This window comes from Cricetulus griseus (assembly GCF_003668045.3).
Source record: "Cricetulus griseus strain 17A/GY chromosome 1 unlocalized genomic scaffold, alternate assembly CriGri-PICRH-1.0 chr1_1, whole genome shotgun sequence".
Taxonomy (NCBI): domain Eukaryota; kingdom Metazoa; phylum Chordata; class Mammalia; order Rodentia; family Cricetidae; genus Cricetulus; species Cricetulus griseus.
The window spans coordinates 225343887-225366099 of record NW_023276807.1 but is presented as its reverse complement, the minus strand read 5'-3'; the positions used below and the strand labels follow the sequence as shown (position 1 = coordinate 225366099).

At 38.4% G+C, this 22213-nt stretch overlaps 1 protein-coding gene across 2 annotated transcripts in view; it reads left to right on the top strand.

Moving 5' to 3' along the window:
• The window catches only part of Xpo7 (exportin 7), a 91387-nt gene that overhangs the window by 37628 nt on the left and 31546 nt on the right, over window positions 1-22213 (top strand). The window contains exons 2-6 of one of the 2 annotated variants that reach the window (XM_035452152.1): window positions 11777-11923; window positions 14317-14410; window positions 15472-15638; window positions 17240-17305; window positions 20850-20954. In XM_035452152.1, coding sequence (XP_035308043.1) covers window positions 11777-11923; window positions 14317-14410; window positions 15472-15638; window positions 17240-17305; window positions 20850-20954 — 579 coding nt within the window. Of the gene's footprint in view, window positions 1-11776; window positions 11924-14316; window positions 14411-15471; window positions 15639-17239; window positions 17333-20849; window positions 20955-22213 lie in introns of both variants that reach the window. The other variant, XM_035452151.1, reaches the window with a different exon arrangement.

Below are 22213 nucleotides of genomic sequence, written 5' to 3'. Positions count from 1 at the left end.
TGCATAGTGCTTTTGGGAAGCCCCAGGGCAATACCAGGGTTCACACGGGCCAGGTTGTCATGTCCATCCACATTTCATAATACCACTGCTTAGTTTAATCCATGGGATCATCTAACTAGGGATTTGTAAGGGTAGATCTATATTTTTTATTTTTATTCAGTTATATAATTTAATTTACCTTGAGCCAAATTATTATTTTCCTGTATTAAAAGTAGAAGAATCATAGTTTCAAATATCCCACTAAAATGAAGACTCGAATATTCTTTCACATCCTCTGTAAGCAGATCTTAGCAATAAATTGATTTTGAGTTTGTTTGTGGATTTTTTATTGGATATTTTATTACCTGTCATAAAGTTGTTAGGTTTTTTGCTTTGTTTTTGTTTTTTTGCAAGACAAGATTTCACTGTGTAGCCTGGCTGTCCTGGAACTCATTCTGTAGAACAGGCTGGCCTGGAATTTATAGAGATCCACCCACCTCTGCCTCCCAAGAGCTGAAATTAAAGGCATGCACTATCACTGCCTGGCTAGATTTTTCATTATTTTTATTAATTTTATTTTAATTGGGGGATTACTTACACATGGAGAGGTCAGAGGACAACTTCTCTCCTTCCACTATGTGGTTCCTGCAAATTGAACTCAGGTCATCAGGCTTGTCCGTGAATAGTACATTTTACCCACTGAGCCATCTTCCCAGCCCTGTTTTTAATTTTATTTTTATTGTTAAATTTGTTCTTACTGTATTTTTTTTTAGATTACTGAAAATTTGAATAATAAGTAAGTTTCTACCTTCCATCTCCTGTCCCCATAGTTTCCTGTTTTCCTATTTCCACTCTGTGTTGTGCATGCTTGGGTTTTAGCAAGGCTATAATATTATGCATTTGCTGTTACAGAGTCATTTCAGTGCCTTAAACATCCCCTGTACTCTCTCCTTCATCCATCCGACCCTGAACTGGCAAGCACTAACTTTTTACTTTTTCTACTCTGTGTTGTTTGCCTTTCCCAGAATGTAAAATACAGTTGGAATCACTCAGTACATCACTTCTTCAGTTTGGTTTTATGAGTACTTAAATTCTTAATGTCTTTTTGTTTCCAAGTTTTGACAGTATAAATTTAAGTCACTATAAAGTTTGTGTGTAAGGGGCTGGGAGACGGCTCAGCGGTTAAGAGCACTGACTGCTCTTCCAGAGGTCCTAAGTTCAATTCCCAGCATGCACAACCATCCGTAATGAGATCTGGTGCCCTCTTCTGGCCCTTGGGGATGCATGAGGAGGAATGATATATACATAATAATGAATCTTTGAAAAAAAAAAGTTTGTGTATAAGTTTTGATGCAGACATGAGTTTTAAGTTTTGAGGGATACATATTAAAGAACTTAGCTGATATATGTTAAGAGTTCCAGGACAGACTCCAAAGCTACACAGAAAAAAAAAAAAATCATCAGTGTGGACTCCCCAACAGCATCCCATTACAGTGTAAGTTACCTAGTAACTCAAAACAAATAGCTCTTATGTAACGTTCACACTTTGACTCCTTTAATGCCTAACCATTAGGTTATTGCTTTCTGAGCTTTGAAAGTCGACTTTTTAACTATTCTTCCTACATAATAAAGATCATTGTTAAGTTTCTTTAAAATCTGATAATATCAAGGTAATATCACACTAGTTACAGATGTGGGATGACACTATTATCATTCTCCCTGTATAATCCTGCTTGTAGAAACAGTTTTTAGGGGAATGGTTTGTTAGTTGTGTCTTGTTGCTGTTACAGAACACTTGAAAGAAGCAACTTAAAGGAAGAAGTACTCATTTTGTCTCACAGTTTAGGGAATAGTCTCCTCAGAAGTCATGGTGGAGGGAGAATCTCTGGGCTGTGGCATTAGAACATGCGGTGACCAGTTCATATTTCTTGGCAGCTGACCAAGAAGTAAAAGACTTCAGCCTCTAATCATGAAGTCAGCCTCTATGGCCTTATACCATTGTGAGCCATTTCTAGAAGGTCCATAACCTCCCAAACCAGTTCCCAGTTAAGAACTAAGTATTCCATCACATGTCATATAGGGAACATTGCACACTCAGACCATAACAAATGGAAAATAGCAGAAAATCTATTTACATGTGGTTGTTTTAAACTGAAGGTTTGGGTACCCAAATAATTCAGTGCCCACTTCCTTTCTTGGGGTGACCTGCTATACTTATATACTCTTTATTTTTTTACTTTGCTATTTTCATAGCAATGCATACTGTTTTGGTCTTCTAATACTGTTAGCATGGCAGAATCAAGTTTTATAAGAGACATTTGAGAAACAGCCTTGCGGTTTTTATGAAGAATCAAAAGCCAAAAAAGTGCATACAAGGCCTGTACATGTTCAAACCAAACAGGTACCAGCACTGAGAAGGGTAAATAGACATGGGCTCCAACCACTAACCAAGAAGCTATCTGCAGGTGATACCCACTGGCAAAAGAAAAGTCCTTTTTTTCCTCCAACGGAGTTTCACTGGGTCTTTTAACCACATCTCAGTGTAGGCCCCATGCCCAGGAGTAGTTGACAAACACAAAATGAACTCATGATTAGTTTGTTTTGTTTTTGTTTTTGTTTTTGTTTTGAAAAGTTTTGTCTCATTTTGCTTTGTTTGGGCTTTTGTTTATTTGTTTGTTATGGTCTTTTGTTTGTATATTTTTGTTTTCATTTTGTGGTTTTGGGGATGTGTGTGTTTCTTGGTTTTTTTGTTTTGTTATCACTTTCTGAACTTTGCAGGTCAAAGTTTGTTTTTAAGAGAGAAAAAAGCTTTAAGTTGGGCAAATGGGATGATAGGGGAAGAATTGTAGGAAAGGAAAATGATCAAAATACATTATATGAAAAGTTTTCAATTAAAAAGTGGATTAGCCAGGCAGTGGTGGCACACACCTTTAATCCCAGCACTCTGGAGGCAGAAGCAGGCAAGGCCAGCCTGGTCTACAGAGTTCCAGGATGGGCAGGGCTACAGAGAAACTGTCCTGAGGAAAAGAAAAAGAAAAAAAAGATCACAAACAACAAAATTCTGTATGCTTAAAAGCCTTTTTTTTTTTTTTTTTTTTTTTTTTTTTTTTTTTTTTTTTTTTTTTTGTTCATGTGAATTTATGGGCAGGTTTAGTGCATCTGAGTGCAGGTGTCCCTAGAAGCCAGAAGAGGACTTTGGAGCCAAAGTTCAGACAGTTGTGAGCTGCCTGGTGTGTGCTGGAAACCAAACTTGAGTTCTCAAAAGAGCAGCAAGTGCTCTTAACCACTGAGCCATTTCTCCAGCCACTGTATAGAGCTTTTTGTGGCTTTTAAATGTAATTGTACTACACAGTGCAAAAAAGCTAACTTTGTGTTTTCCTGTGCTAGGGCTCAAACCCAGGGCATAAGACAACCTGTTGAAGATCTTGGACTTCTTTTTGTGTTTGGAATATTAGTTTAAAATATCATGCAGCTTAGTAGAAAAAAAATATTTTAATTAAAGTTGTTACTTTACCAGCCTAATGGCTTTCTTTTATTCCTATGAACTAAACTTCTGTGGGACAGCACACTTCACTCTACTATAAATATACGTTATAAATCAAGTTTGTTATCTCCTTTATCCCTGATGGAAAGGAATTTCACTGTCTTAGGTCATTTAAAATTGCTTACTACTGCCATTTCTGGAGTCCTCTCTATCTTCCCTATACTTGGTAGGTTAAGTTGACATCTTTTTTTTTTCTTCTCCCTAATCTTTTTAGTGTTTTAGTTGAATTTGGGGAAGAGTAAAATTCGTGTGTGCTCAGTTGCAATTTTAAACCAAAGTCACTTTAGAACCCTTCTTAAGTAAGAATTTGGTTTCGAGACCAACCTGGTCTACAAGAGCTAGTTCCAGGACAGTCTCCAAAGCCACAGAGAAACCCTGTCTCGGGGGGGGGGGGGGGGGGGGAATTTAGTTACTATCTATGCAAGACATTTTTATGACATCCATTGTTTATATTAGTACTTAGGTCATTTTAAATATTTAAGATAAATGGCAATTGAAGCAACATTTAAAGTAATTGTTCAAGATTTTGACATACATTATAGATGTTATAAAAATTAGATAGTAAATGCCTGTTTGATTAAATATGAGGGCAGAAACACAACTGTATTGTAACCTTATTATTCCCTGTAATTATGCTGTATAAAATGACTGGGAACACTGAACTGGCAGATTCTGAACCATTTCTCCTGTAGGAAATACAGGGTGAGGTCCCTGCCAACCTTTAGACACATCTTCATCAACTAGGCAGGACATAAGCTGTGCTTCTGTTTAAAGACACATTATTTAGTACTTATTATTGATCCTTTAACATTGAACCTTTGGCCAAAAGCACTATTAACTCATGCCTGAACAGAGCTTTATCAGACGAGCAATTTCTTCATAAAGCACATAATTAAAAAGAACATTAAATGTCCAGGTAGTCTATTTACCTCATAATATACTTTGTTAACATGTTTTTGGCTGTATATTACCCACAGTGCAAAGATCATGTGTGTTTATTATGTCAAAATTGGTTCGTATTTTGAGTCAGTGTGGAATTTTGCAGTCTCACATGGTAGGACTCTTACTATCTTTATCTAATGCATGCAGCCCTCTGCAGAGCAGTATCACTTCCCGAAGTATGCATTTTATCTTGTCTTAAGTCAGTAGACATTACACAGCACCTGCAGCCAAAAAGTGTTACAGTCTCAGTCTCTTTAAAAAATAGGATGTTCCCAAATACATCCAGAAACCTTGCCTTAGTTATTTGCTGAGCAAATACGGGAGGCCAAGTTCCAATGGCAAGAGTTGATGTAGCTAGCTTCCAGTGTAGTTGCAGGGTAGTAGTGGACATCTCTTCCATTACCATAAGAAAACAATGGACAGAATAAATACCTGGAGAATTGGGGAAGGCTATGTCATTTTCTGTACATTCAAAAAACTGCATAAATTATAAATACACAGCTCAGTCAATATAAAATAGACATTTGTGGGTAACTTACACCCAGGCTAGGAAGCAGAATATTCATGCTACTTTCAATGATTTTGGCTTTACATTTGAGAACCATTCGATTTACAAAATTATAAGTTTAGCTTTAATACACACGACCAAGTTTCTGACGTGTTTGAATCAGCTCAGCTTGACTAGCAGTGTGTGAATATACATGAAGTGCAGCCCAGCAGTGATCTTGGCTTTTCCATTTTATCTATTACAATGAGTATCTTTGTAATTTGAACTCCTGTTTCCTGGAGATGCCAGAGATTACAAATCTTTGCCTGTTAGCTGTTTGAATGCCCTCTGAAACATATAATAATGTATACTAGTCTCATAAACATTTTTCTTAAACTAGCTTTTAAAAATAAATAATTTGCAAATATAAACATTCAGATTGCTGGATAAATTTTCCTACTGACTCCAGTGTAATAAGCCTCTCTGAAATAACTTATGAGAACTTGATGGGTAAATATGTAAATAAACCAAATTAGATGTATAAAACCAAGCTGGCTTTGGCTCCAAAAGGTTATCTTCTGTTAATTTTATAAATAGGAAGAGACTTTAAGTGTATGGTTTTTGTTGTTGTTGTTGTTGTTGTTGTTTTCTGCTCATTTAAACTACCAATATTTGCTAGGCTTGGGTGGCACACGCTTTTAATCCCAGTAGTTGAGAAGCCAAGACAGAAAGACAGATCTCTGTGAGTTCCAGACCAGCCAGACCCACACAAAACAAAACTACCAATATTACGAACGAAATAGAAACTAGTTACAAATTCAATTTTTAATTAGTTTCTGGCATAGACTTTCTGTCTTCTTTGGCTTTATGAATTCTGATCACTGATCATAAATTATTGCTGCCAAGCTTGGTGGCACATGCTCATAATCCCATGACTCTGAAAGCAGATGCAGAAGGATTGCTGCAAGTTCCAGGCCAGTCAGAGCTCCATAGTTAGTCTTTGTCCCTAATAAAATAAATAAAATCATTACTAATTAAAGGAGTTGATATTAGAAAAAAATAAGAAAGAAAAAGAATAACTGAATTGTCTTTAAAATAATTAAAGATAAGTCATTTTTTCCTGCTTATATAGAGTATTATAAACTTTGACATGGGGGCTGGAGAGATGCCTGAAGTTAAGAAAGCATACTGTTTGGGGCATGGCAGCACATGCCTTTAATCCCAGTGCTTGGGAGGAAGAGGCAGGCTGAGACCAACCTGGTCTACAGAGACAGGTCAGCCAGGGCTACACGGAGAAACCCAATCTCACAAAAAACTAAAAGTAAAGACATAGTGCTGTTAAAGAAAACTGGAGTTTGGTTCCAGCACCCATATAGGACAGCATATAACTGCTTGTAACTCCAGCTCTAAAACATCTGGTGCCCACTTTTGATTATTGTGGGCATCTACATTATTGTGCACAGATACCACACACATACACACAATTAAAAAGTGTATTTTGCTGGGCGTTGGTGGCACACACCTTTAATCCCAGCACTTGGGAGGCAGAGGCAGGCGGATCTCTGTGAGTTCGAGACCAGCCTAGTCTACAGAGTGAGTTTCAGGACAGGCTCCAAACAAATACATAGAAATCCTGTCTCTGGGGGGGGGGGGGAGTATTTTCTTAGATTATAGTCCATAGTTTGGGGCCATGAAGAAAGGCAGGACTTTTTTTGTTTTGTTTTGTTTGTTTGTTTCCAGACAGGGTTTCTCTGTGTAACCTTGTGCTACCACTGCCCAGCTAAAATATTTCTTAAATCACATAGTTGTAGTAAAAACTTCAAATCATGAGGCTGGAGAGATGGTTCTTTGGGTAAGAGCACTACTGTTCTTCAGAGAACGTAGGTTCAATTCCTAGTACCCTAATCATGTGGCTAACCACTGCCTGTAATTCCACTTTCAGGGGATCCAACAACCTTTGACTTCTATGGGCGGCGCGGGCGCGCGTGCGCACACGCGCGCACGCGCACACACACACACACACACACACACACACACACACAAATAAAAAATAATTATAAATTATAAGTAAGGTATAGTTACTCCTGTAATTCCAGCACACAGTGATAGATGCAGGTTTGAGGCCAGCCTGGTCTGCATATCAAGTTCCAGGCCAGTCAAGGTTATATAGAACTCTGTTTCTCTATTATTAAAAAAAAAAAAAAAAAAAAAAAAAATTCAAGGGCCAGCAAGATGGCTCAGTAGGTAGAGGTTTTTACACCTAAGCCTAACAACCTACGTTCTATAACTGGAATCCAAGTGGTGGAAGGAGAGGAGTTCTGCAGGTTGTCCTTCTCTTCACACTCAGGCCACAGCAAACACACACACACACACACACACACACACACACACACACACACACACACACACACAAATTAATGTAATATTTAAAGGCTAACCTCTACATATTCAAGTTACAGAAATTTCAAATCTCCCATAATCTCAGTTGTAACTAACTTTATCTTCATCTAGATTTCTTATATAAATTAACATACAGATGACAGTATACTTCTGTTTTGCTCTTTGCTCTATGTGGGTGTGTTCATGCATGTGTGCTGTGCATACCACAGTGGTTGTGTGGCAGTCAGAGGACATCTTTGTAGGATCATTCTCTCCTTCCACTTTTAGGTGGATTTTGGGGATCTGAGTTTAATAATAACAGATGCCTAGCCATCCTAGAGTGACCAGCTTTGTTGTAAAGAACAACAACAGCAGCTTGCATTGAAAAGCACCTTTACCTGCTGCCATCTTGCTGGCCCACTGTTGGTTCTTTTAACCTATCAATAGTAATTGCCATTCAGGTTCTAAGAGTTCTTTAGTTATTCCTGTGATGATTGGATACTCATTATTAACAATAACATACCATGTGGACTATTTTTTCTAAGTATACCCCTGTCCATCTATCCCATTTACCTTCTAGGTCCTCCAAGTAGCCCATTTTCTGGGAGAAGTTCAGTGTCTTCCCTTCTGATATCCCTAACACTAATGTTTTTCAGTGTGCAGAATGCCAGTGAGGGGGATTTAAATGGGTTGGACATGGCCTAATTTTTTCACCAGTTCTTGTTTATAGTTGAAACATCCTAATTATGAAAGTTCAGCTACTAAGTTAGTAAATCCTCTCTGGTTATGGTTTGTTTGCTTGCTTATTCATTTTACCATTAGGACTTGAATCCTACACCTTCGTTTTGTAATACCATGGTGGCTTTTGTCAGCAGTCAGGTCAAGGACACACCCAGAAAAACACCCACAGATCTGATCGATGGGTTATGCTTGTTTTCAGTTTAATATTTATATTTAATTAATGGAGCAGTATTGAGCCCTTCCCCCCCCCCAAAAAAATAAAAGTATCCTAATCTGTGAGTGGAAATCTCCAAAGTAGATTTTGTTTTGTTTTGTTTTTGTTTTTTGTTTTTTTTTGTTGTTGATGTTGGGGTTTTGTTTTGTTTTTTTGAGACAGGGTTTCTCTGTGGCTTTGGAGGCTGTCCTGGAATTAGCTCTTGTAGACCAGGCTGGTCTGGAACTCACAGAGATCCACCTGTCTCTGCCTCCCGAGTGAAGGGATTAAAGGCATGCGCCACCACCTCCCGGCCAAAGTAGATTTTTTAAGCAGTGAGGCTAATTTGATTGTTAGGTATTTTACAGGCTAGGATACTCACCACTATACTAATGAGGATGACGACCTGTTAGATATTTGAAAACCAATAGTATACTAAGACAGATTCCAAGATATTTCTGTTTTGTGGTATAATATAGTATCCAATGTACAAACAAAATGATTTTCCTTATGTAGAATCTGCTCTCCAGCTAAATCTTCATACTTTGAGGTCTGTGGTCTCAACAATAGTCCTTATGCTGAAATATGAGCAATTGGACTGCATTTTATAGTGTTATTTTATATGTGTGTATACTCACAAATACAAGTATGTGTGTAGGTAATTTTTTTTTTCCCAATGTCTTGTGGCTATTGCCAAAATCAGTCTGGCTAGGGTTAATGGTCTGAGTTTCATGTAATAAAGCAGTACTTTGCTAGTTTGAAAACCACCTTTCCAGTTTATAACTGCTTTTCTATTTTGGGGGCACCAGATAGAAGTTGCTCTGTGGACAATAGGCATGACAGTTTTAAGAATAGAAAATAGCCCTTCATAACTGGAGGCTCTGTGTGAGTGTGTGGGGGGCAGGCGGGGAGCATTATATAGCATCATATAATGTAGCAGTAGGGAGAAGTTGACCATCAGGTCTCTTGCTGTGGTGCATTGTTGCTACTGTAAATGCAAGTAGTAGCTTTGATAGCTAATCAGATATGGATTATGTAGAAACATATGTGGAAACACTAGGAACAGAAGACCATAACATGCCTCGTTCCTCTTGCCTTCCATGGGCACTTGGGTTGACATAGAAAACATAGGTGACTTTTAGCCCTGTGTTTTTAAGACACTGCCACTGATTCTGTGGGAACACGGCTGTTACCCATTTGTTATGGAAACACAGAGCTGGAGCTGTTGTTCTTCAGACTTCTGTGTAAATGGTCACAGGTTGGTTTTGTTGTTTGTAAGTAGCCTTGTTTCATGAGCTGAGAATTCATTACCAGTCTTACTCCTCAGTGTGTTTGTCTGCTAAATTAGCAAATCAAAACTGCAGCTACAGCCCCACCATGACCTGCGTGTTGGATTGGGTAATAAGGGATGCTTACCCATCCTAGAATGAACAGCTTTGTTGAAATAAACATAAAGAAGAGTTGCTGTGGGGAAGCTACTAGAACTGATTGATCAGACCTTAAGGAGCCTCATTATACGTTAAGCAGCAGCAGGTCTGTTTAGAGGGTGTCTGTTCAGGGTGTGTGCTGGCTGTGAAGCTTAGGCGGTTGATGCAATTACCTAATAGCTATTTTTTTGTTTTTGTTTTTCCAAGACAGGGTTTTTCTGTGTAGCTTTGGAACCTGTTCTGGAATTCACACTGGTAGAGCAGGTTGGCCTCAAACTCAGAAATTCACCTGCCTCTGCCTCCCCAGTGCTGAGACTAAAGGCATGCACCATCACTGCCTGGCCCCTAATAGAAAATTTAAAGCCAAACTTTCCTTTTGGTATTGGTGTCTTCTTGATGCGCCTGTTGCCTGTTTTAAAATAATTTGTTTGCTTTTGTTAGGAGGGAATCGTTTTACATAAGGAAATTGAAGTCTGATGTTGAAGGCCAGCCTGATCGGGAATTCCAGGACAGCCAGGACTCTATTGAGAGACCCTGTCTTGAAAAAGAATGTGGGGATTTATAATTAAACTGATTCCATTTTCAGTGGGGTCTTCGGCCAGGACTGGCAAGCATAAAATGACACTCATGGTGTTCTGTGGAATGGATTTCTCCTTATTTCTGTTTGTGAGCCATGTGGAGTTGGGGAATCAGATAGTACTCACAGAACTTTAAACTTAAGATCTGACTTCACAGCTACAAATTCTCTGCTTTGAGCTGAAGCTAGTAAGAAGTAGCTGGGAGTCAGGAGAAACAAGTGAGTCTCACTGGAGTCCCAAAACACTTCTGTTTGTTCCCTTTGGAGGATGAAAGATGGAGCTTTACTCTCTTAGGGGTTTCCTGCAGTGACACTGATGGTGTCTACCTTTGTTGCCTTTTGTCTGCTAGTGGGGATTTATTAATCACATTGAATAAAATAGGAAAACTGCCCTAAGGGCTTTCCTTCTTTGTAGAAGAGCCTTGTGAAAGCAATAACAAATGGAAAAAAAAAAAAAAAAAAAAAAAAAAAAAAGCTTTGGGCAGGCATGTAATACATTTCAGGCAGTTTCCACAGCTTGTTTCAGTATCACTATTTTATTCTTGTCAGAATGGTAACTTCTGATAGTTAGATCCCTCAAACTACTTAACCAAAGCCTTGCTTACTACTGATGAAAGTTCTTAAAGTCCAAACCATTCGTTAAAAACTAACACGTTTGCTGTCCTCTTTCAGTGAGATGGAGTAATTAAGTGTGGCTTTAACTATTTCTCTTCAGTCTTGTCTTGAGCATGAGTTGAGTGGAAGTAGATTTGTTTGTATCCCTTTGGTTGTAAACAAAGCACACACCCAAACCCTTCCTGCCTCTCTGGAGCAGGTTCAAGATTTGGAAAGACGGGTTTGTTTGGGGGCGTTTCCCTTGTGTTATCTCCAAGTAAGCAGGTGCTAGGGTTGAATTTATTTTGACCCTTTCACTTTAAATGTGGAACTGAAGCAAGAATTTAAATACATCAGAAGAGAGTGTGCTGCACTTGAGACATGCGGGACTCGGGGAGGAAGGTGTGTACTATGTTCTCAATTGTACTCCAAGAAGCTTTGAAGGGGTGATGTCTTTATCCACATAGGTAGCTGCATGCTAGTAACTACTGCACAAAAGGAAAATATTTAAAACCATATAAAGGTCCGTGTTGCATTTAAATTGTGTGTTATGTAACTTTATTTTAGTAACAGTTCCCCTACTGGTACTTTCACAATTGATAACAAAAGTTTTGAATTTTTGTTTGAAAATTTTTTGGAGGAACCTAGGAGGTAGTTATTTGCAAAGGAAAGTATGTCCTTTGTGTTTATTTCCCAAAGGAATGACTCAAAATTGTATAGACATTTTAAGCATCCTATCATTTGTTTTCTAATGCTTCAAATTAAAGCACTATAAAATAAAGGCTACTTGACATCTGATGAGTGGCAGTTCTTGCTTCACTGAGCATGGTTATCTCTGTCCAGGAATTTAAAGTTAGAGTGTATTTGATAGGTAATTGCCTAGACTGACATATTTCTTACTAATCTTTTCCAGAGCCTGGCCCAACTAGAGAATCTGTGCAAACAATTGTATGAAACAACAGATACAACCACTCGACTGCAGGCAGAGAAAGCCTTGGTTGAATTCACCAACAGCCCTGATTGCCTGAGCAAGTGCCAGCTGCTCCTCGAGAGGGGAAGTGTAAGTAAGAGTTAACAAGTCCTAAAGGGTCACAAGAATTAAGGAAAATGCTCTGGTTTTAACTTTAGGGACAGACTGGGGTATCTCTGTTCTAAGTATTAAGGTACCCATATCCATTTTACACTTGAACTCATTAAAAGCCAGGTTAAAAGTGGCCTCATCAGTAAACACTTTACAAATACATTTCTGTCTGGCACCAGATTCCTGGGATTCATTCTCTATTTTTATGCTTCAGTGTCATCTCAGGGTTAGGTCCTTTATAAGATAGAAGGGGGTAGGGGTATATATGTCTTTGTTGTTACGTAAACTTCTTAGTCTATCTTTTTTCTCCTCAGCTCTGCTTACTGCTTGCTGAACAAATCTAAGGAGCCATGACAATGAAAATTATTAAAGTGTTTTGTTTTGTTGGGGTATTTGAGGCAGTCTCACATAATTTAGGGTAGTCTCAAACTTGCTGTGTAGCTGAGGATAACCTTGAACTCTTGATTGTCCTGCCTCTACCTCCCATGCTAAGATTTAAAGTGTGACCATGTCTAGCTGGGAAGTTTAGGTTTTAGAATTAGAATCCCTGCAAACTGAGGCTGAGGAGATGAGTGGTTAAGAACATAAACTGCTCTTAAGAAGGACCTGGAGGTTTGGTTCCCAACACCCATGTCAGGTAGCTTTCACATACCAGTAACTCCAGCTTTAGGAGCATCAACACTGGCCTGACCTTCCTTAGACAAAGGAATAGCATAAACTTAAATTCCGTCCTGTTTTTCTATTTTCTTTTTTAACTTTTAGTTGTTGTTTTTGTTTCTCTAAAGCCTTGGCTGTCCTAGAAATCATTATGTAGAACAGACTGTCCTTAAACTCGGAAATCTACCTACTGCCTCCAAACTGCTGGTATTAAAGGCCTATGCCATCACACCCAGTTTGATCTTATTTTTCTTGCTGTTTTTTCTTAATGCCTACCTGTATTTTTTTCACAGATAAAAAGGAAGATACTAAGAAATAACTGTAATTACTCTGAGCCTGGTAGAGGTGGAAATAGAAATGATGGTACAATATTGTGTCTTAAACAACAATGTTTTCCTCAAATTTTTGTTGATCAATGTTTCTGGTGTGATAAGTGCCATGAGTTCATATATCCATCCATCCATCCATCCTTCAGACTAAAAGAATATAAAAATGTGCTGGGCTGATTTGTTGAAAATAGAATTCTAATTGACTTACTGTTTAGTTTTCGTTAATATTGTCATTAGTATTTCATCAGTGTTGTTGGTTAAAATCACCCTTTTCAAGTTCAGGGATTTTTCTAAATATCTGAAAATTGCCTCAAGTCTGGTTGAATACTGGTCTGACTGAGGCTTTTTGCACATAGTATCTGTACATTTTCTTGAAGTCATTGTTTACTAAATGCCTCAAAGCATGTGTCTTGGGAGATGTACAACCAGCTGTTTTCTTTCGCTCCTTGCTCCCAGAGCCTACATGCACTCTACTGTTGACTCTAGTCTCTCACTGACAGTTAACAAAATAGAAAGAAACACAATCAGTACAGTACTGAAAACAGTTATTGGATTCCTTCTATTTAATCTGTTCAGACTTCTCAGTGTCTCGACACGTCTATTAAAAATTATGAATAAAAATTTTACAGTTTATATTTTTACAGTAAACTGTTCAAGTGTATGAGTATAAATTACATCCAAGTTACTTGTGTAACTTTTTTCTGTTATATCACTCATGCTGTTTTGTTTTTGAGATTGGATCTTAACTAGCCTTGAGCTCACCGCTGTCCTTCTGTCTCAGCCTCCTGAGTGCTGGGATTACAGGAATGCACCACCAACAATTTCTTTTTCTTAGTCTTTTCTGCTTGGTGGTGTTAAGTAAAAATACTATCATGAATAGATGTCTTTAAGACTTGGCTTCATCGACAATTAGTTTTGACCTTCAGTTAGATTACTTTTAGTGGTTCTGAATCTCTTCCTGCTGGGTGATTTTATGTAAGATCACCATGTGTGATTCCTACTTGTGTTGTGACCAGTTGGAATGTTTTAGTGCTCTGAAGGTCCAAAGATCATTAAAAGCCTCACTGGAGAATAAGATTCTATTATTAGGGACATAAATTTTCTCAAAAATAGTTGATTTGAAGTTTACTGTAAAACCATCATATGCACTCCCCCAGAGCTGTGCTGATGGACAGATACAATTTGGAGATGAACTATGCAGCATAGTGGGACTGTTCTGTCCAACAGTTCAGTTTTTTCTTTTATTCTAATTCTTTACTGCAGAAATGTCACAAGGAGAAACTTTGTGAGATACCATTAAAACATGCCAAAAAAAAAAAAAAAAAAAAACCTTATAGCTGATTTGCCCAATACAGCCATCGTTCAGTGTTTTTCCCTCTTTTCCAGTCATCCTACTCCCAGTTGCTAGCAGCTACATGCCTTACCAAGCTTGTGTCACGAACAAACAACCCACTACCATTGGAACAGCGGATAGATATCCGTAAGTATGAAACTTTCTGCTTTGTCTTACAGAAATCTGGTTCCTAGTGTGCTGATAGTAACTAAATAGTTAAATAGTTGAATGTATTTCGATGTGTCTAGGATTCAGGTTTTTTTCCCAGAGATTTGGGCCCAGTGCAGTTACTTGGAATAATTCCTAAACCATCCCTTTAGTTAACACATTTTCTTTATTCACTTTTTTGTTTTTCTGTTTGTTTTTGAGATAGGGCCTCACTGTGTGCCTCAGGCTGGCCTCAAGCTCACATTCCTCTTGTCTCACCCCTCACCTGCTAGATTTATAGCTGTCCACCACCATACCCAGCTTCTTTCATTTTTTTTTTATTGTCACTGATACCTGGTGGGGTGGGGGGGGCTTCTTTAAGGTGTTTTTAGTTCTGCATATACATCATTGTTTAGCCACATTTTTCCCCATCCCATATTTAGCCACATTTAAGTACATTTAAGGCTGTTATCCTTTAGATTTGTCATTATGGTAATGTAAAATTCTAAATTCAAAAGCCTATAATAACTTTTTTCTGAAAAGAAAATCATGATTTTAAATATCCCTATCTTGTCTATATATTAAAAACATTTTTAAATGCTGGGCAGTGGTGCCTCATGCCTTTGATCCAGAAACAGGTGGATCTCTTGAGAGTTCAAGGCCAGCCTGGTCTACTGAGCGAGTTCCAAGACAGGCTCCAAAGCTACACAGAGAAACCCTGTCTTAGAGCCTCAAACCCCCCCCCCCCAAAAAAAAACCACACTTTTGAACAAGTCCTTAGCAGTCTCTCAATTACTCCTAGTGATCTTGATAACCCTGGTCCATAACTGAAGTCAGTAGGGCAAGCTTACAATACTAAAGCATGCACAGGATCCTGGATTAGTTCCCAGAACCATGAAGTTCATCATTGCCATCGTCTTAAATCTGAAGCCTCCTTTCTCAGTAGCATAAAGAATTAAGAGAGTTAAGTCTGAATTTACTGTTTCTGCCTGTTTAATGTGCTTTAAAGACTGGCCCTCTGTGTTTAAAGCCTCCTTAGCATGCAGACTTTCATTTCTTAGGGAACTATGTGCTCAACTACCTTGCCACTCGGCCAAAGTTGGCTACCTTCGTGACACAAGCACTCATCCAGTTATACGCCAGAATCACGAAGCTGGGCTGGTTTGACTGTCAGAAGGATGACTATGTCTTCAGAAATGCAATCACAGATGTCACAAGGTTTTTACAGGTACAGTGTACATGTATGAGAGAGAGAGAGACAGAGAGAGAGAGAGAGAGAGAGAGAGAGAGAGAGAGAGAGAGAGAGAGAGAGAGCATGAACGTGCTAGTGCTTTAATAGAAATGGGGAAGCAACAGAAATAGACTTGATGCTTTTACCTACTTTTTTTTTTCATTACATAAAATACCATCTGAAATATTCTTCTCTTTTTTTAACCCTTTGTGTGACCATTTTGCATATTAGCATAAATAAATCCCGTCTGTTCTGAAGGTTCCTATACACTGTACCGAGCTAAAATGCCATAAAATAATTAACTGGTGTTCTATAGGTAAAGGGTTTGAGGAAGTATATCTGTCCTTGAACTCCTAGCCTTGAAATTAATCAGTCAAAAAGATAAAAGTATTTATGGTGGGCTGGAGAGATGGCTCAGAGGTTAAGAGCACTGTTTGCTCTAGCAAAGGTTCCGAGTTCAATTCCCAGCAACCACATGGTGGCTTACAACCATCTGTAATGAGACCTGATGCCCTCTTCTGGCATGTAGACAGAACACTTTATAACATAATAAATAAAAATAAATCTTTTTTTTTAAGTATTTATGGCTTTCAAAGATACTTCCAAATAATCTTCAAAAAAGTTCAGTTTTTGCCAGGCAGTAGTGGCGTACGCCTTTAATCCCAGCACTCAGGAGGCAGAGGCAGGCAGACCTCTGAGAGTTCAAGGCCAGCATGGTCTACAGAGCGAGTTTCAGGACTGGCTCCATAGCTACGAAACACTCTTGGGGGGGAGGGGAGTTCATTTTTTAAGAATACCCTATTCTCGTATCTCAGCCCTATAAGCTAAGCATTTTTGTTTTTATAACTTAGTAGGTAAAAATAATTGGGGCTGGAGAGATGGCTCAGATGACTGCTTTTCCAGATATCCCGAGTTCAATTTCCAGCAACCACATGTGCCTCACACCCCCCTGTAATGAGATCTAGTGCCCTCTTCTGGCCTGCAGGGACACATGCTGGCAGAACACTATATACATAGCAAATAAATCTTTAACAATAATGATAATAATTAGTAGCATTGTTTGGGTTTATGAGTAAGACAGAACAAACTTTTATGTATTAATTTGCTGCTTTATTTTTTTTTATTCTGTGAATTTGGGTATTTTACATCCATGTAAGTTTGCAGGCCTGGAGTCTGTAGAAGCAAGAAGAGGGCTTCAAATTCCCTGTGATTGTTACAGATGGGTGCTGGGACTTGAACCCAAGTCTTCTGAAAACTGCTGAACCATCTCTCCAGCCCCCCCTTTACCTTTTTCTTAATGTTGTAAACAGTCCCTTTTAAAATTTAAGTTATTTGCCTGGAGATATATTTTGCAGTTTCTCTTTTAATAATGTCTGTGCTGTGGTGCTTTAGGAAACTTCCAAATTTGATAAGGTTAAATGCAGCAGTCTTTCTTTATGGAAGGTAGTCTTTATTTTCTATAAGGCAGCAAGTTGAAACTAATTCCTCGCTGCCTTTTCTGTGCAATTTTTCTGGTAACAAGGAATCTGTAATGAAGTAGTATGAGTGCATTCCGTAGCCAGGCCATGCCAACTTTACCCTGTGCATTTACTTACCAGGACAGTGTTGAGTACTGCATCATTGGCGTCACAATTTTATCTCAGCTCACCAATGAAATTAATCAAGTAAGTGCTACAGCCTTCCTTATTGAAGTAAGTGACACATTTTTTTCTTAGTTTTGGTGCTTTCTGCTGTGTGTGGGGTTATGTTTTTTGGCAGTTGTGTGCTTTTGCGGTAAGTGATTAATGCCTTTTTGAAACAAAATAGATCCACTTGGTTTTCCTCTGTAAATACAACCCACATCACTCTTTTTAATCTGGCCTGCTTCTGAGTTCACCAAAGTATATTACTCTCTCATTTCCTTATCAGTATCAATGTTCTTTTTAGAGATGAGAATGAGGATGTCATCTATGTCAAAACCATACCAGAATATGGGATGCTGAGGCAGGAGAACTAGCATAAGTTTGAGGCTGACCGGGACTATGTGTTAATAAGACTCTGTTTCAAAAAGAAAGAAAATACTGCCTAACTCTAGTGAAAGAGTCTAATTGTAAAATAGCAATTATAAAAGTGAAATCAGTGTGGCCCATCTGCTCCTGTATACATTACTATCTGCTAAAGTTATTTAAAAGGCTTGTGCTCAGTTGTAAAGTGCTTAAGGACCATGCTTCAAGCTCTGGTCCTTAGAGCCATACATAGTAGGCATGATGGTGCACTTCTATAAATCCCAGCACATGGCAGTTGTAGACAGAACCATTAGTTCTAGGCCACTCTAGATTAGAGAGCCTGTCTCAAAAAAAAAAAAAGGTAAATACAGTTTTTTTAAATAGAAGTCAGTCCCCATGTGTTATTACTAAAGGTCTTGCTGGTGATCTTTTGGAGCAAATAAAATGTTCCTTTTCCAGTTATTCTTTCAAGTAGTCATTGCTAGTCATTGATGTCAAACCAAGTATTACAGAGGAAACACCAGTGGCTGTTTTCTTCTTTTTTGTTGTTTTTTTCCCCTTTTGCTATGGCTATTATTATTTTAGTTGTTTGCTTCTATAAATAGCTAGAATTTTATAATTATTGAACAGACCAGTATTGATATTAATTGTAACATCTCACATTAGGTTGTCAGCATATTAATTACATTGGCATTACTGTTGCTATTGCTAATAATTATGCAGATGTGTTTTATTAACCCTGAGAACTTTTAACTGCAAGTTGGTACTTTTTAAATCTCTAGATTATAGCCTGTTCAAACTGGGAGTCTATATTGTATTATCTGTTAGATGCAGTTGCCATTGTGAGCAGTAGTTATCAAAGTACCAATAGCTTAGACTTTTGACTAACTGATGGGCCACTCTAAACCCTCTAGTGAAAATTAACTGATTTCATTCTCAATAATCTTGTGAGGTGAGTATTGTGGTGTCCCATTTTATGGATAAGGAAACTGTGATACATGATAATTTGTCTACTGTTTCACAGTTAATGAGCAATATTCTCTGTCACATTTGCTCCCACCCTCTAAATAACATGAAGGTTGGTATTTAAAAAAAAAAAAAAAAAAGTTTTCCCTGTGTTTTACTTAAGGGATCCAGTGTTGTGTGGATCATACGGTGACCATTGCTGCTTGACAAAGTTCCAGCATTTCAACTTTTCAGATCACAATTGTTCAGTACTCTTTTATTTCCATTTTTAATGATTGCCACTATTATGCCTTGCTCTTTGGGAAATTTTGTGCAGGCTTTGATGAAAGATAAGAATATATACAATGGTAGCCTCTTTAAACAAAGTAATTCTGTGGGAAAAGTCCCTGACGCCTTGGAACCATATAGCATGATAACTCTGCCTAGTCCCGTTAAAGTTAACACCAAGCTGCTAGAAAATTTTGATTAAGTAACATATGCTTGATAATTGATAATCAAGGTTTATAAATTCTTAAGGCCTGCTCAGGTTCACAGGAGTGTTTGTCTAGCTTCGTCTTTGCTCACTTTTAAGCTTTAAAACTCTTTTGACAAACTAATGACAAGAAACAACAATATTCTATAATGGAATGTGTGATACCCCAACAAAGTCCTTTTCCCAAGGTCAGGTATTTAGACATGTCCCTATTCCCTCAGGGGCTTGAAGAAAGTTCCTGCTTGCTAAAAAGGAAAGACAAATTCTTGTCTCTGGCTAGAGGAACTTGTGGCCCTTCCATTAACAAGACTGCCTACAGTCAAGGTCAATGCTAGCTTCCTCAACCCCTGATCTCAAGCCACACCCCAGCTCACATGCCTCATGTCTCCCATTTATTCCTATATACAACTATAGAGTTTAAAAGGTGGCAGCCATCTGGATTCACCCTCAGATCCTATCTGTCTCCCACTCCACACCTCCTCTTTAGTACCTGAACTCCTAGCAAAGCTGGTCACTGGCAGGTGTAGGGGACATAGCTCTATGGTAGAGGGTGTGCCTACAGGCACAATACCCCAAATTCAGTTGCCAGTGCAGGGGGTGGGGGTGAAAATGTTCTTGACATAGTTAGCATGTTTATTATGATCAGTTCTACAGTAGTATATGGTACTATATATGTATAAAACTTAGTAATGGCCTAGCATGGTGGTACATGCCTGTAGTCCCAGCACTAGGGAGACAGAGGCTGGTGGAACTCTGTGAGGTCAAGGCCAGCTAGGTCTAAGACAGCCAGGGTTACATAGTGAGACTGTCTCAAAAACAAAAGCATAGCTTCATCATATAAGACATACAAGACAGTGACATGGACCCATTATTTATTGATTGTCACATTCAAATCAGAAAGTATATTTCTCTTTACCATTCCTGTTGAACCTAGAGGTGACATTTTGGAAGGTTTGCTATATGACTCTTCAGTGTGACTAAAACACAATGAACCCCTCTTGGATGCATTGATCAATGCAAGAAATTTAAGTTTCAGTAAGTGGCTAGACTACAAATACTGTAGACAACCTTAATTCTTTTATTCCACTTGTTGTGTGTCTACTGCATGTTAAAAATACAGACTATACTGCCGGGCGTTGATGGCGCATGCCTTTAATCCCAGCACTTTTGGAAGGCAGAGGCAGGCAGATCTCTGTGAGTTCGAGGCCAGCCTGGTCTCCAAAGCAAGTGCCAGGATAGGCTGCAAAGCTACACAGAGAAACCCTGTCTTGGAAGGAAAAAAAAAAAAAAATACAGACTATGCTATCCTATAGCAGCTGAAAAAAAAAAAAAAAAACAGTGGAATGAGAACCTTAGAACCATTTAAGTTGAAATAGGTTACAGAATGAAGTGAGGCTACAAGTTCATGGCCATTACTGACTGTTTTGACATTGGACAGTTGCTTCAGCCCTCGGGAGTTATCAAAGCCCAGCCTTGCTGCTCTGTCTGATTTTGTAGCTTAGCCATGATATGACTGATATAACAGCATTGCTTGCAATGTATACCAACAGTTTGTGCAGTTTTGCTTTTCCTCTATACACTAGAGAGAAATGAGATCATGGTAGACGTGAGCCACACCTCCCACCCTTTTACTACTACATCTGATTTAACAATTAATATAGCTATAAAATGAGTTTTGTGTTTATATTATATTATTGAAAATCCTCCTGGTTTATTTGAAATCTACATGCCCCCCCCTTGGGAATTAATTTTAAAATTTGCATTTGCTTACTCTTTTCTACACAGGCAGACACCACCCATCCTTTAACCAAACACAGAAAAATAGCCTCTTCTTTCCGAGACTCGTCACTGTTTGATATCTTCACACTTTCCTGCAATTTACTAAAACAGGTATGGTTATAAGTTAGGTCATAATTCCTGGTCCCTTTTCAGGGGTAAGAGTTGGTTGAGTTTGTTAGAAGTCAGCCCCTGGCTGAGCCCATCTCTCTCACGTTACACACCATCTAGAGACAGAGAAACAGCTAGCCAGGTTGATCACTGACTTAGAGAAAGGATTGCATGATTTCCCCATTTAAAAGCTATCCCTCTGGGGCTGGAGAGATGGCTCAGTGGTTAAGAGCACTGCCTGCTCTTCCAAAGGTCCTGAGGTCCTGAGTTCAATTCCCAGCAACCACATGGTGGCTCACAACCATCTGTAATGAGATCTGGTGCCCTCTTCTGGTGTGCAGAGACATACATGGAAGCAGAATGTTGTATGCCTAATAAATAAATAAATAAAATTAAATAAAAAGAAGAGAGAGAATATTGTGTCCTCTAAAAAAAAATAAATAAATAAAAAGCTATCCCTCTAGGTAAAAAGCAGTGAGTTAGAAACTTGCTGTTTGTTACTTTATGGCCACATAAAATGTCTATACAGAATGGAAGTCTGTCGGCTTTATGGAGTTCAGATTCTTAAGTGTTTTGCAAGCGGATTCAGACTACATTATTAGCATACAAAACTAGGTGACTCTTCTATCCCCTGCTGAGTTAAAAGCAGCAAATAAACAAGCAACATCTGTAAAAAAGAATGGGTTTTGAAATGTTTACGATCCACTTAGATTTAATAACCTGAAGGGATAGGTGGTATCACATAAGGGAATTATCTTCTTTAAATAGAAAGCTGGCTTTAATTTTATCTATTGATAGCATTAAATTTAATCAAAAATGTTAGGTAGAATATTTAACACTAGTTCAATCCCCAGTGTCACAGAAAACAGTAAGCATGTCAAAATGAAATATGCTTAGGCTACAGAATATGGCCCTAACTCACAAAGATTAAGGAAGGGAGCAGGGAGAATCCTACACATTTATTACAGTGGTCAGGTGGCTTTTTCAACATGGAAAGCTACTTGTGGATAGCCTCTGAGTTTTTTGGTTCACTTTTACATGTTTTTATTGTCATTTCTGCTATTTCCCAATTTTAGCTCCAGAAACAAATCTTTATTGTTTTCCCATTAACTACACCCATCTTTTACTCACTTGATTATACTCCAAATTCATAAATATTCCATTGTCCAGGAAGCTTCTGGGAAAAGCTCTGGTACCCACAATAGCTTTTGAGAAAACTAAGGATCAAATCCTTCTTCCTGATCCTATCAGAAATAATTATC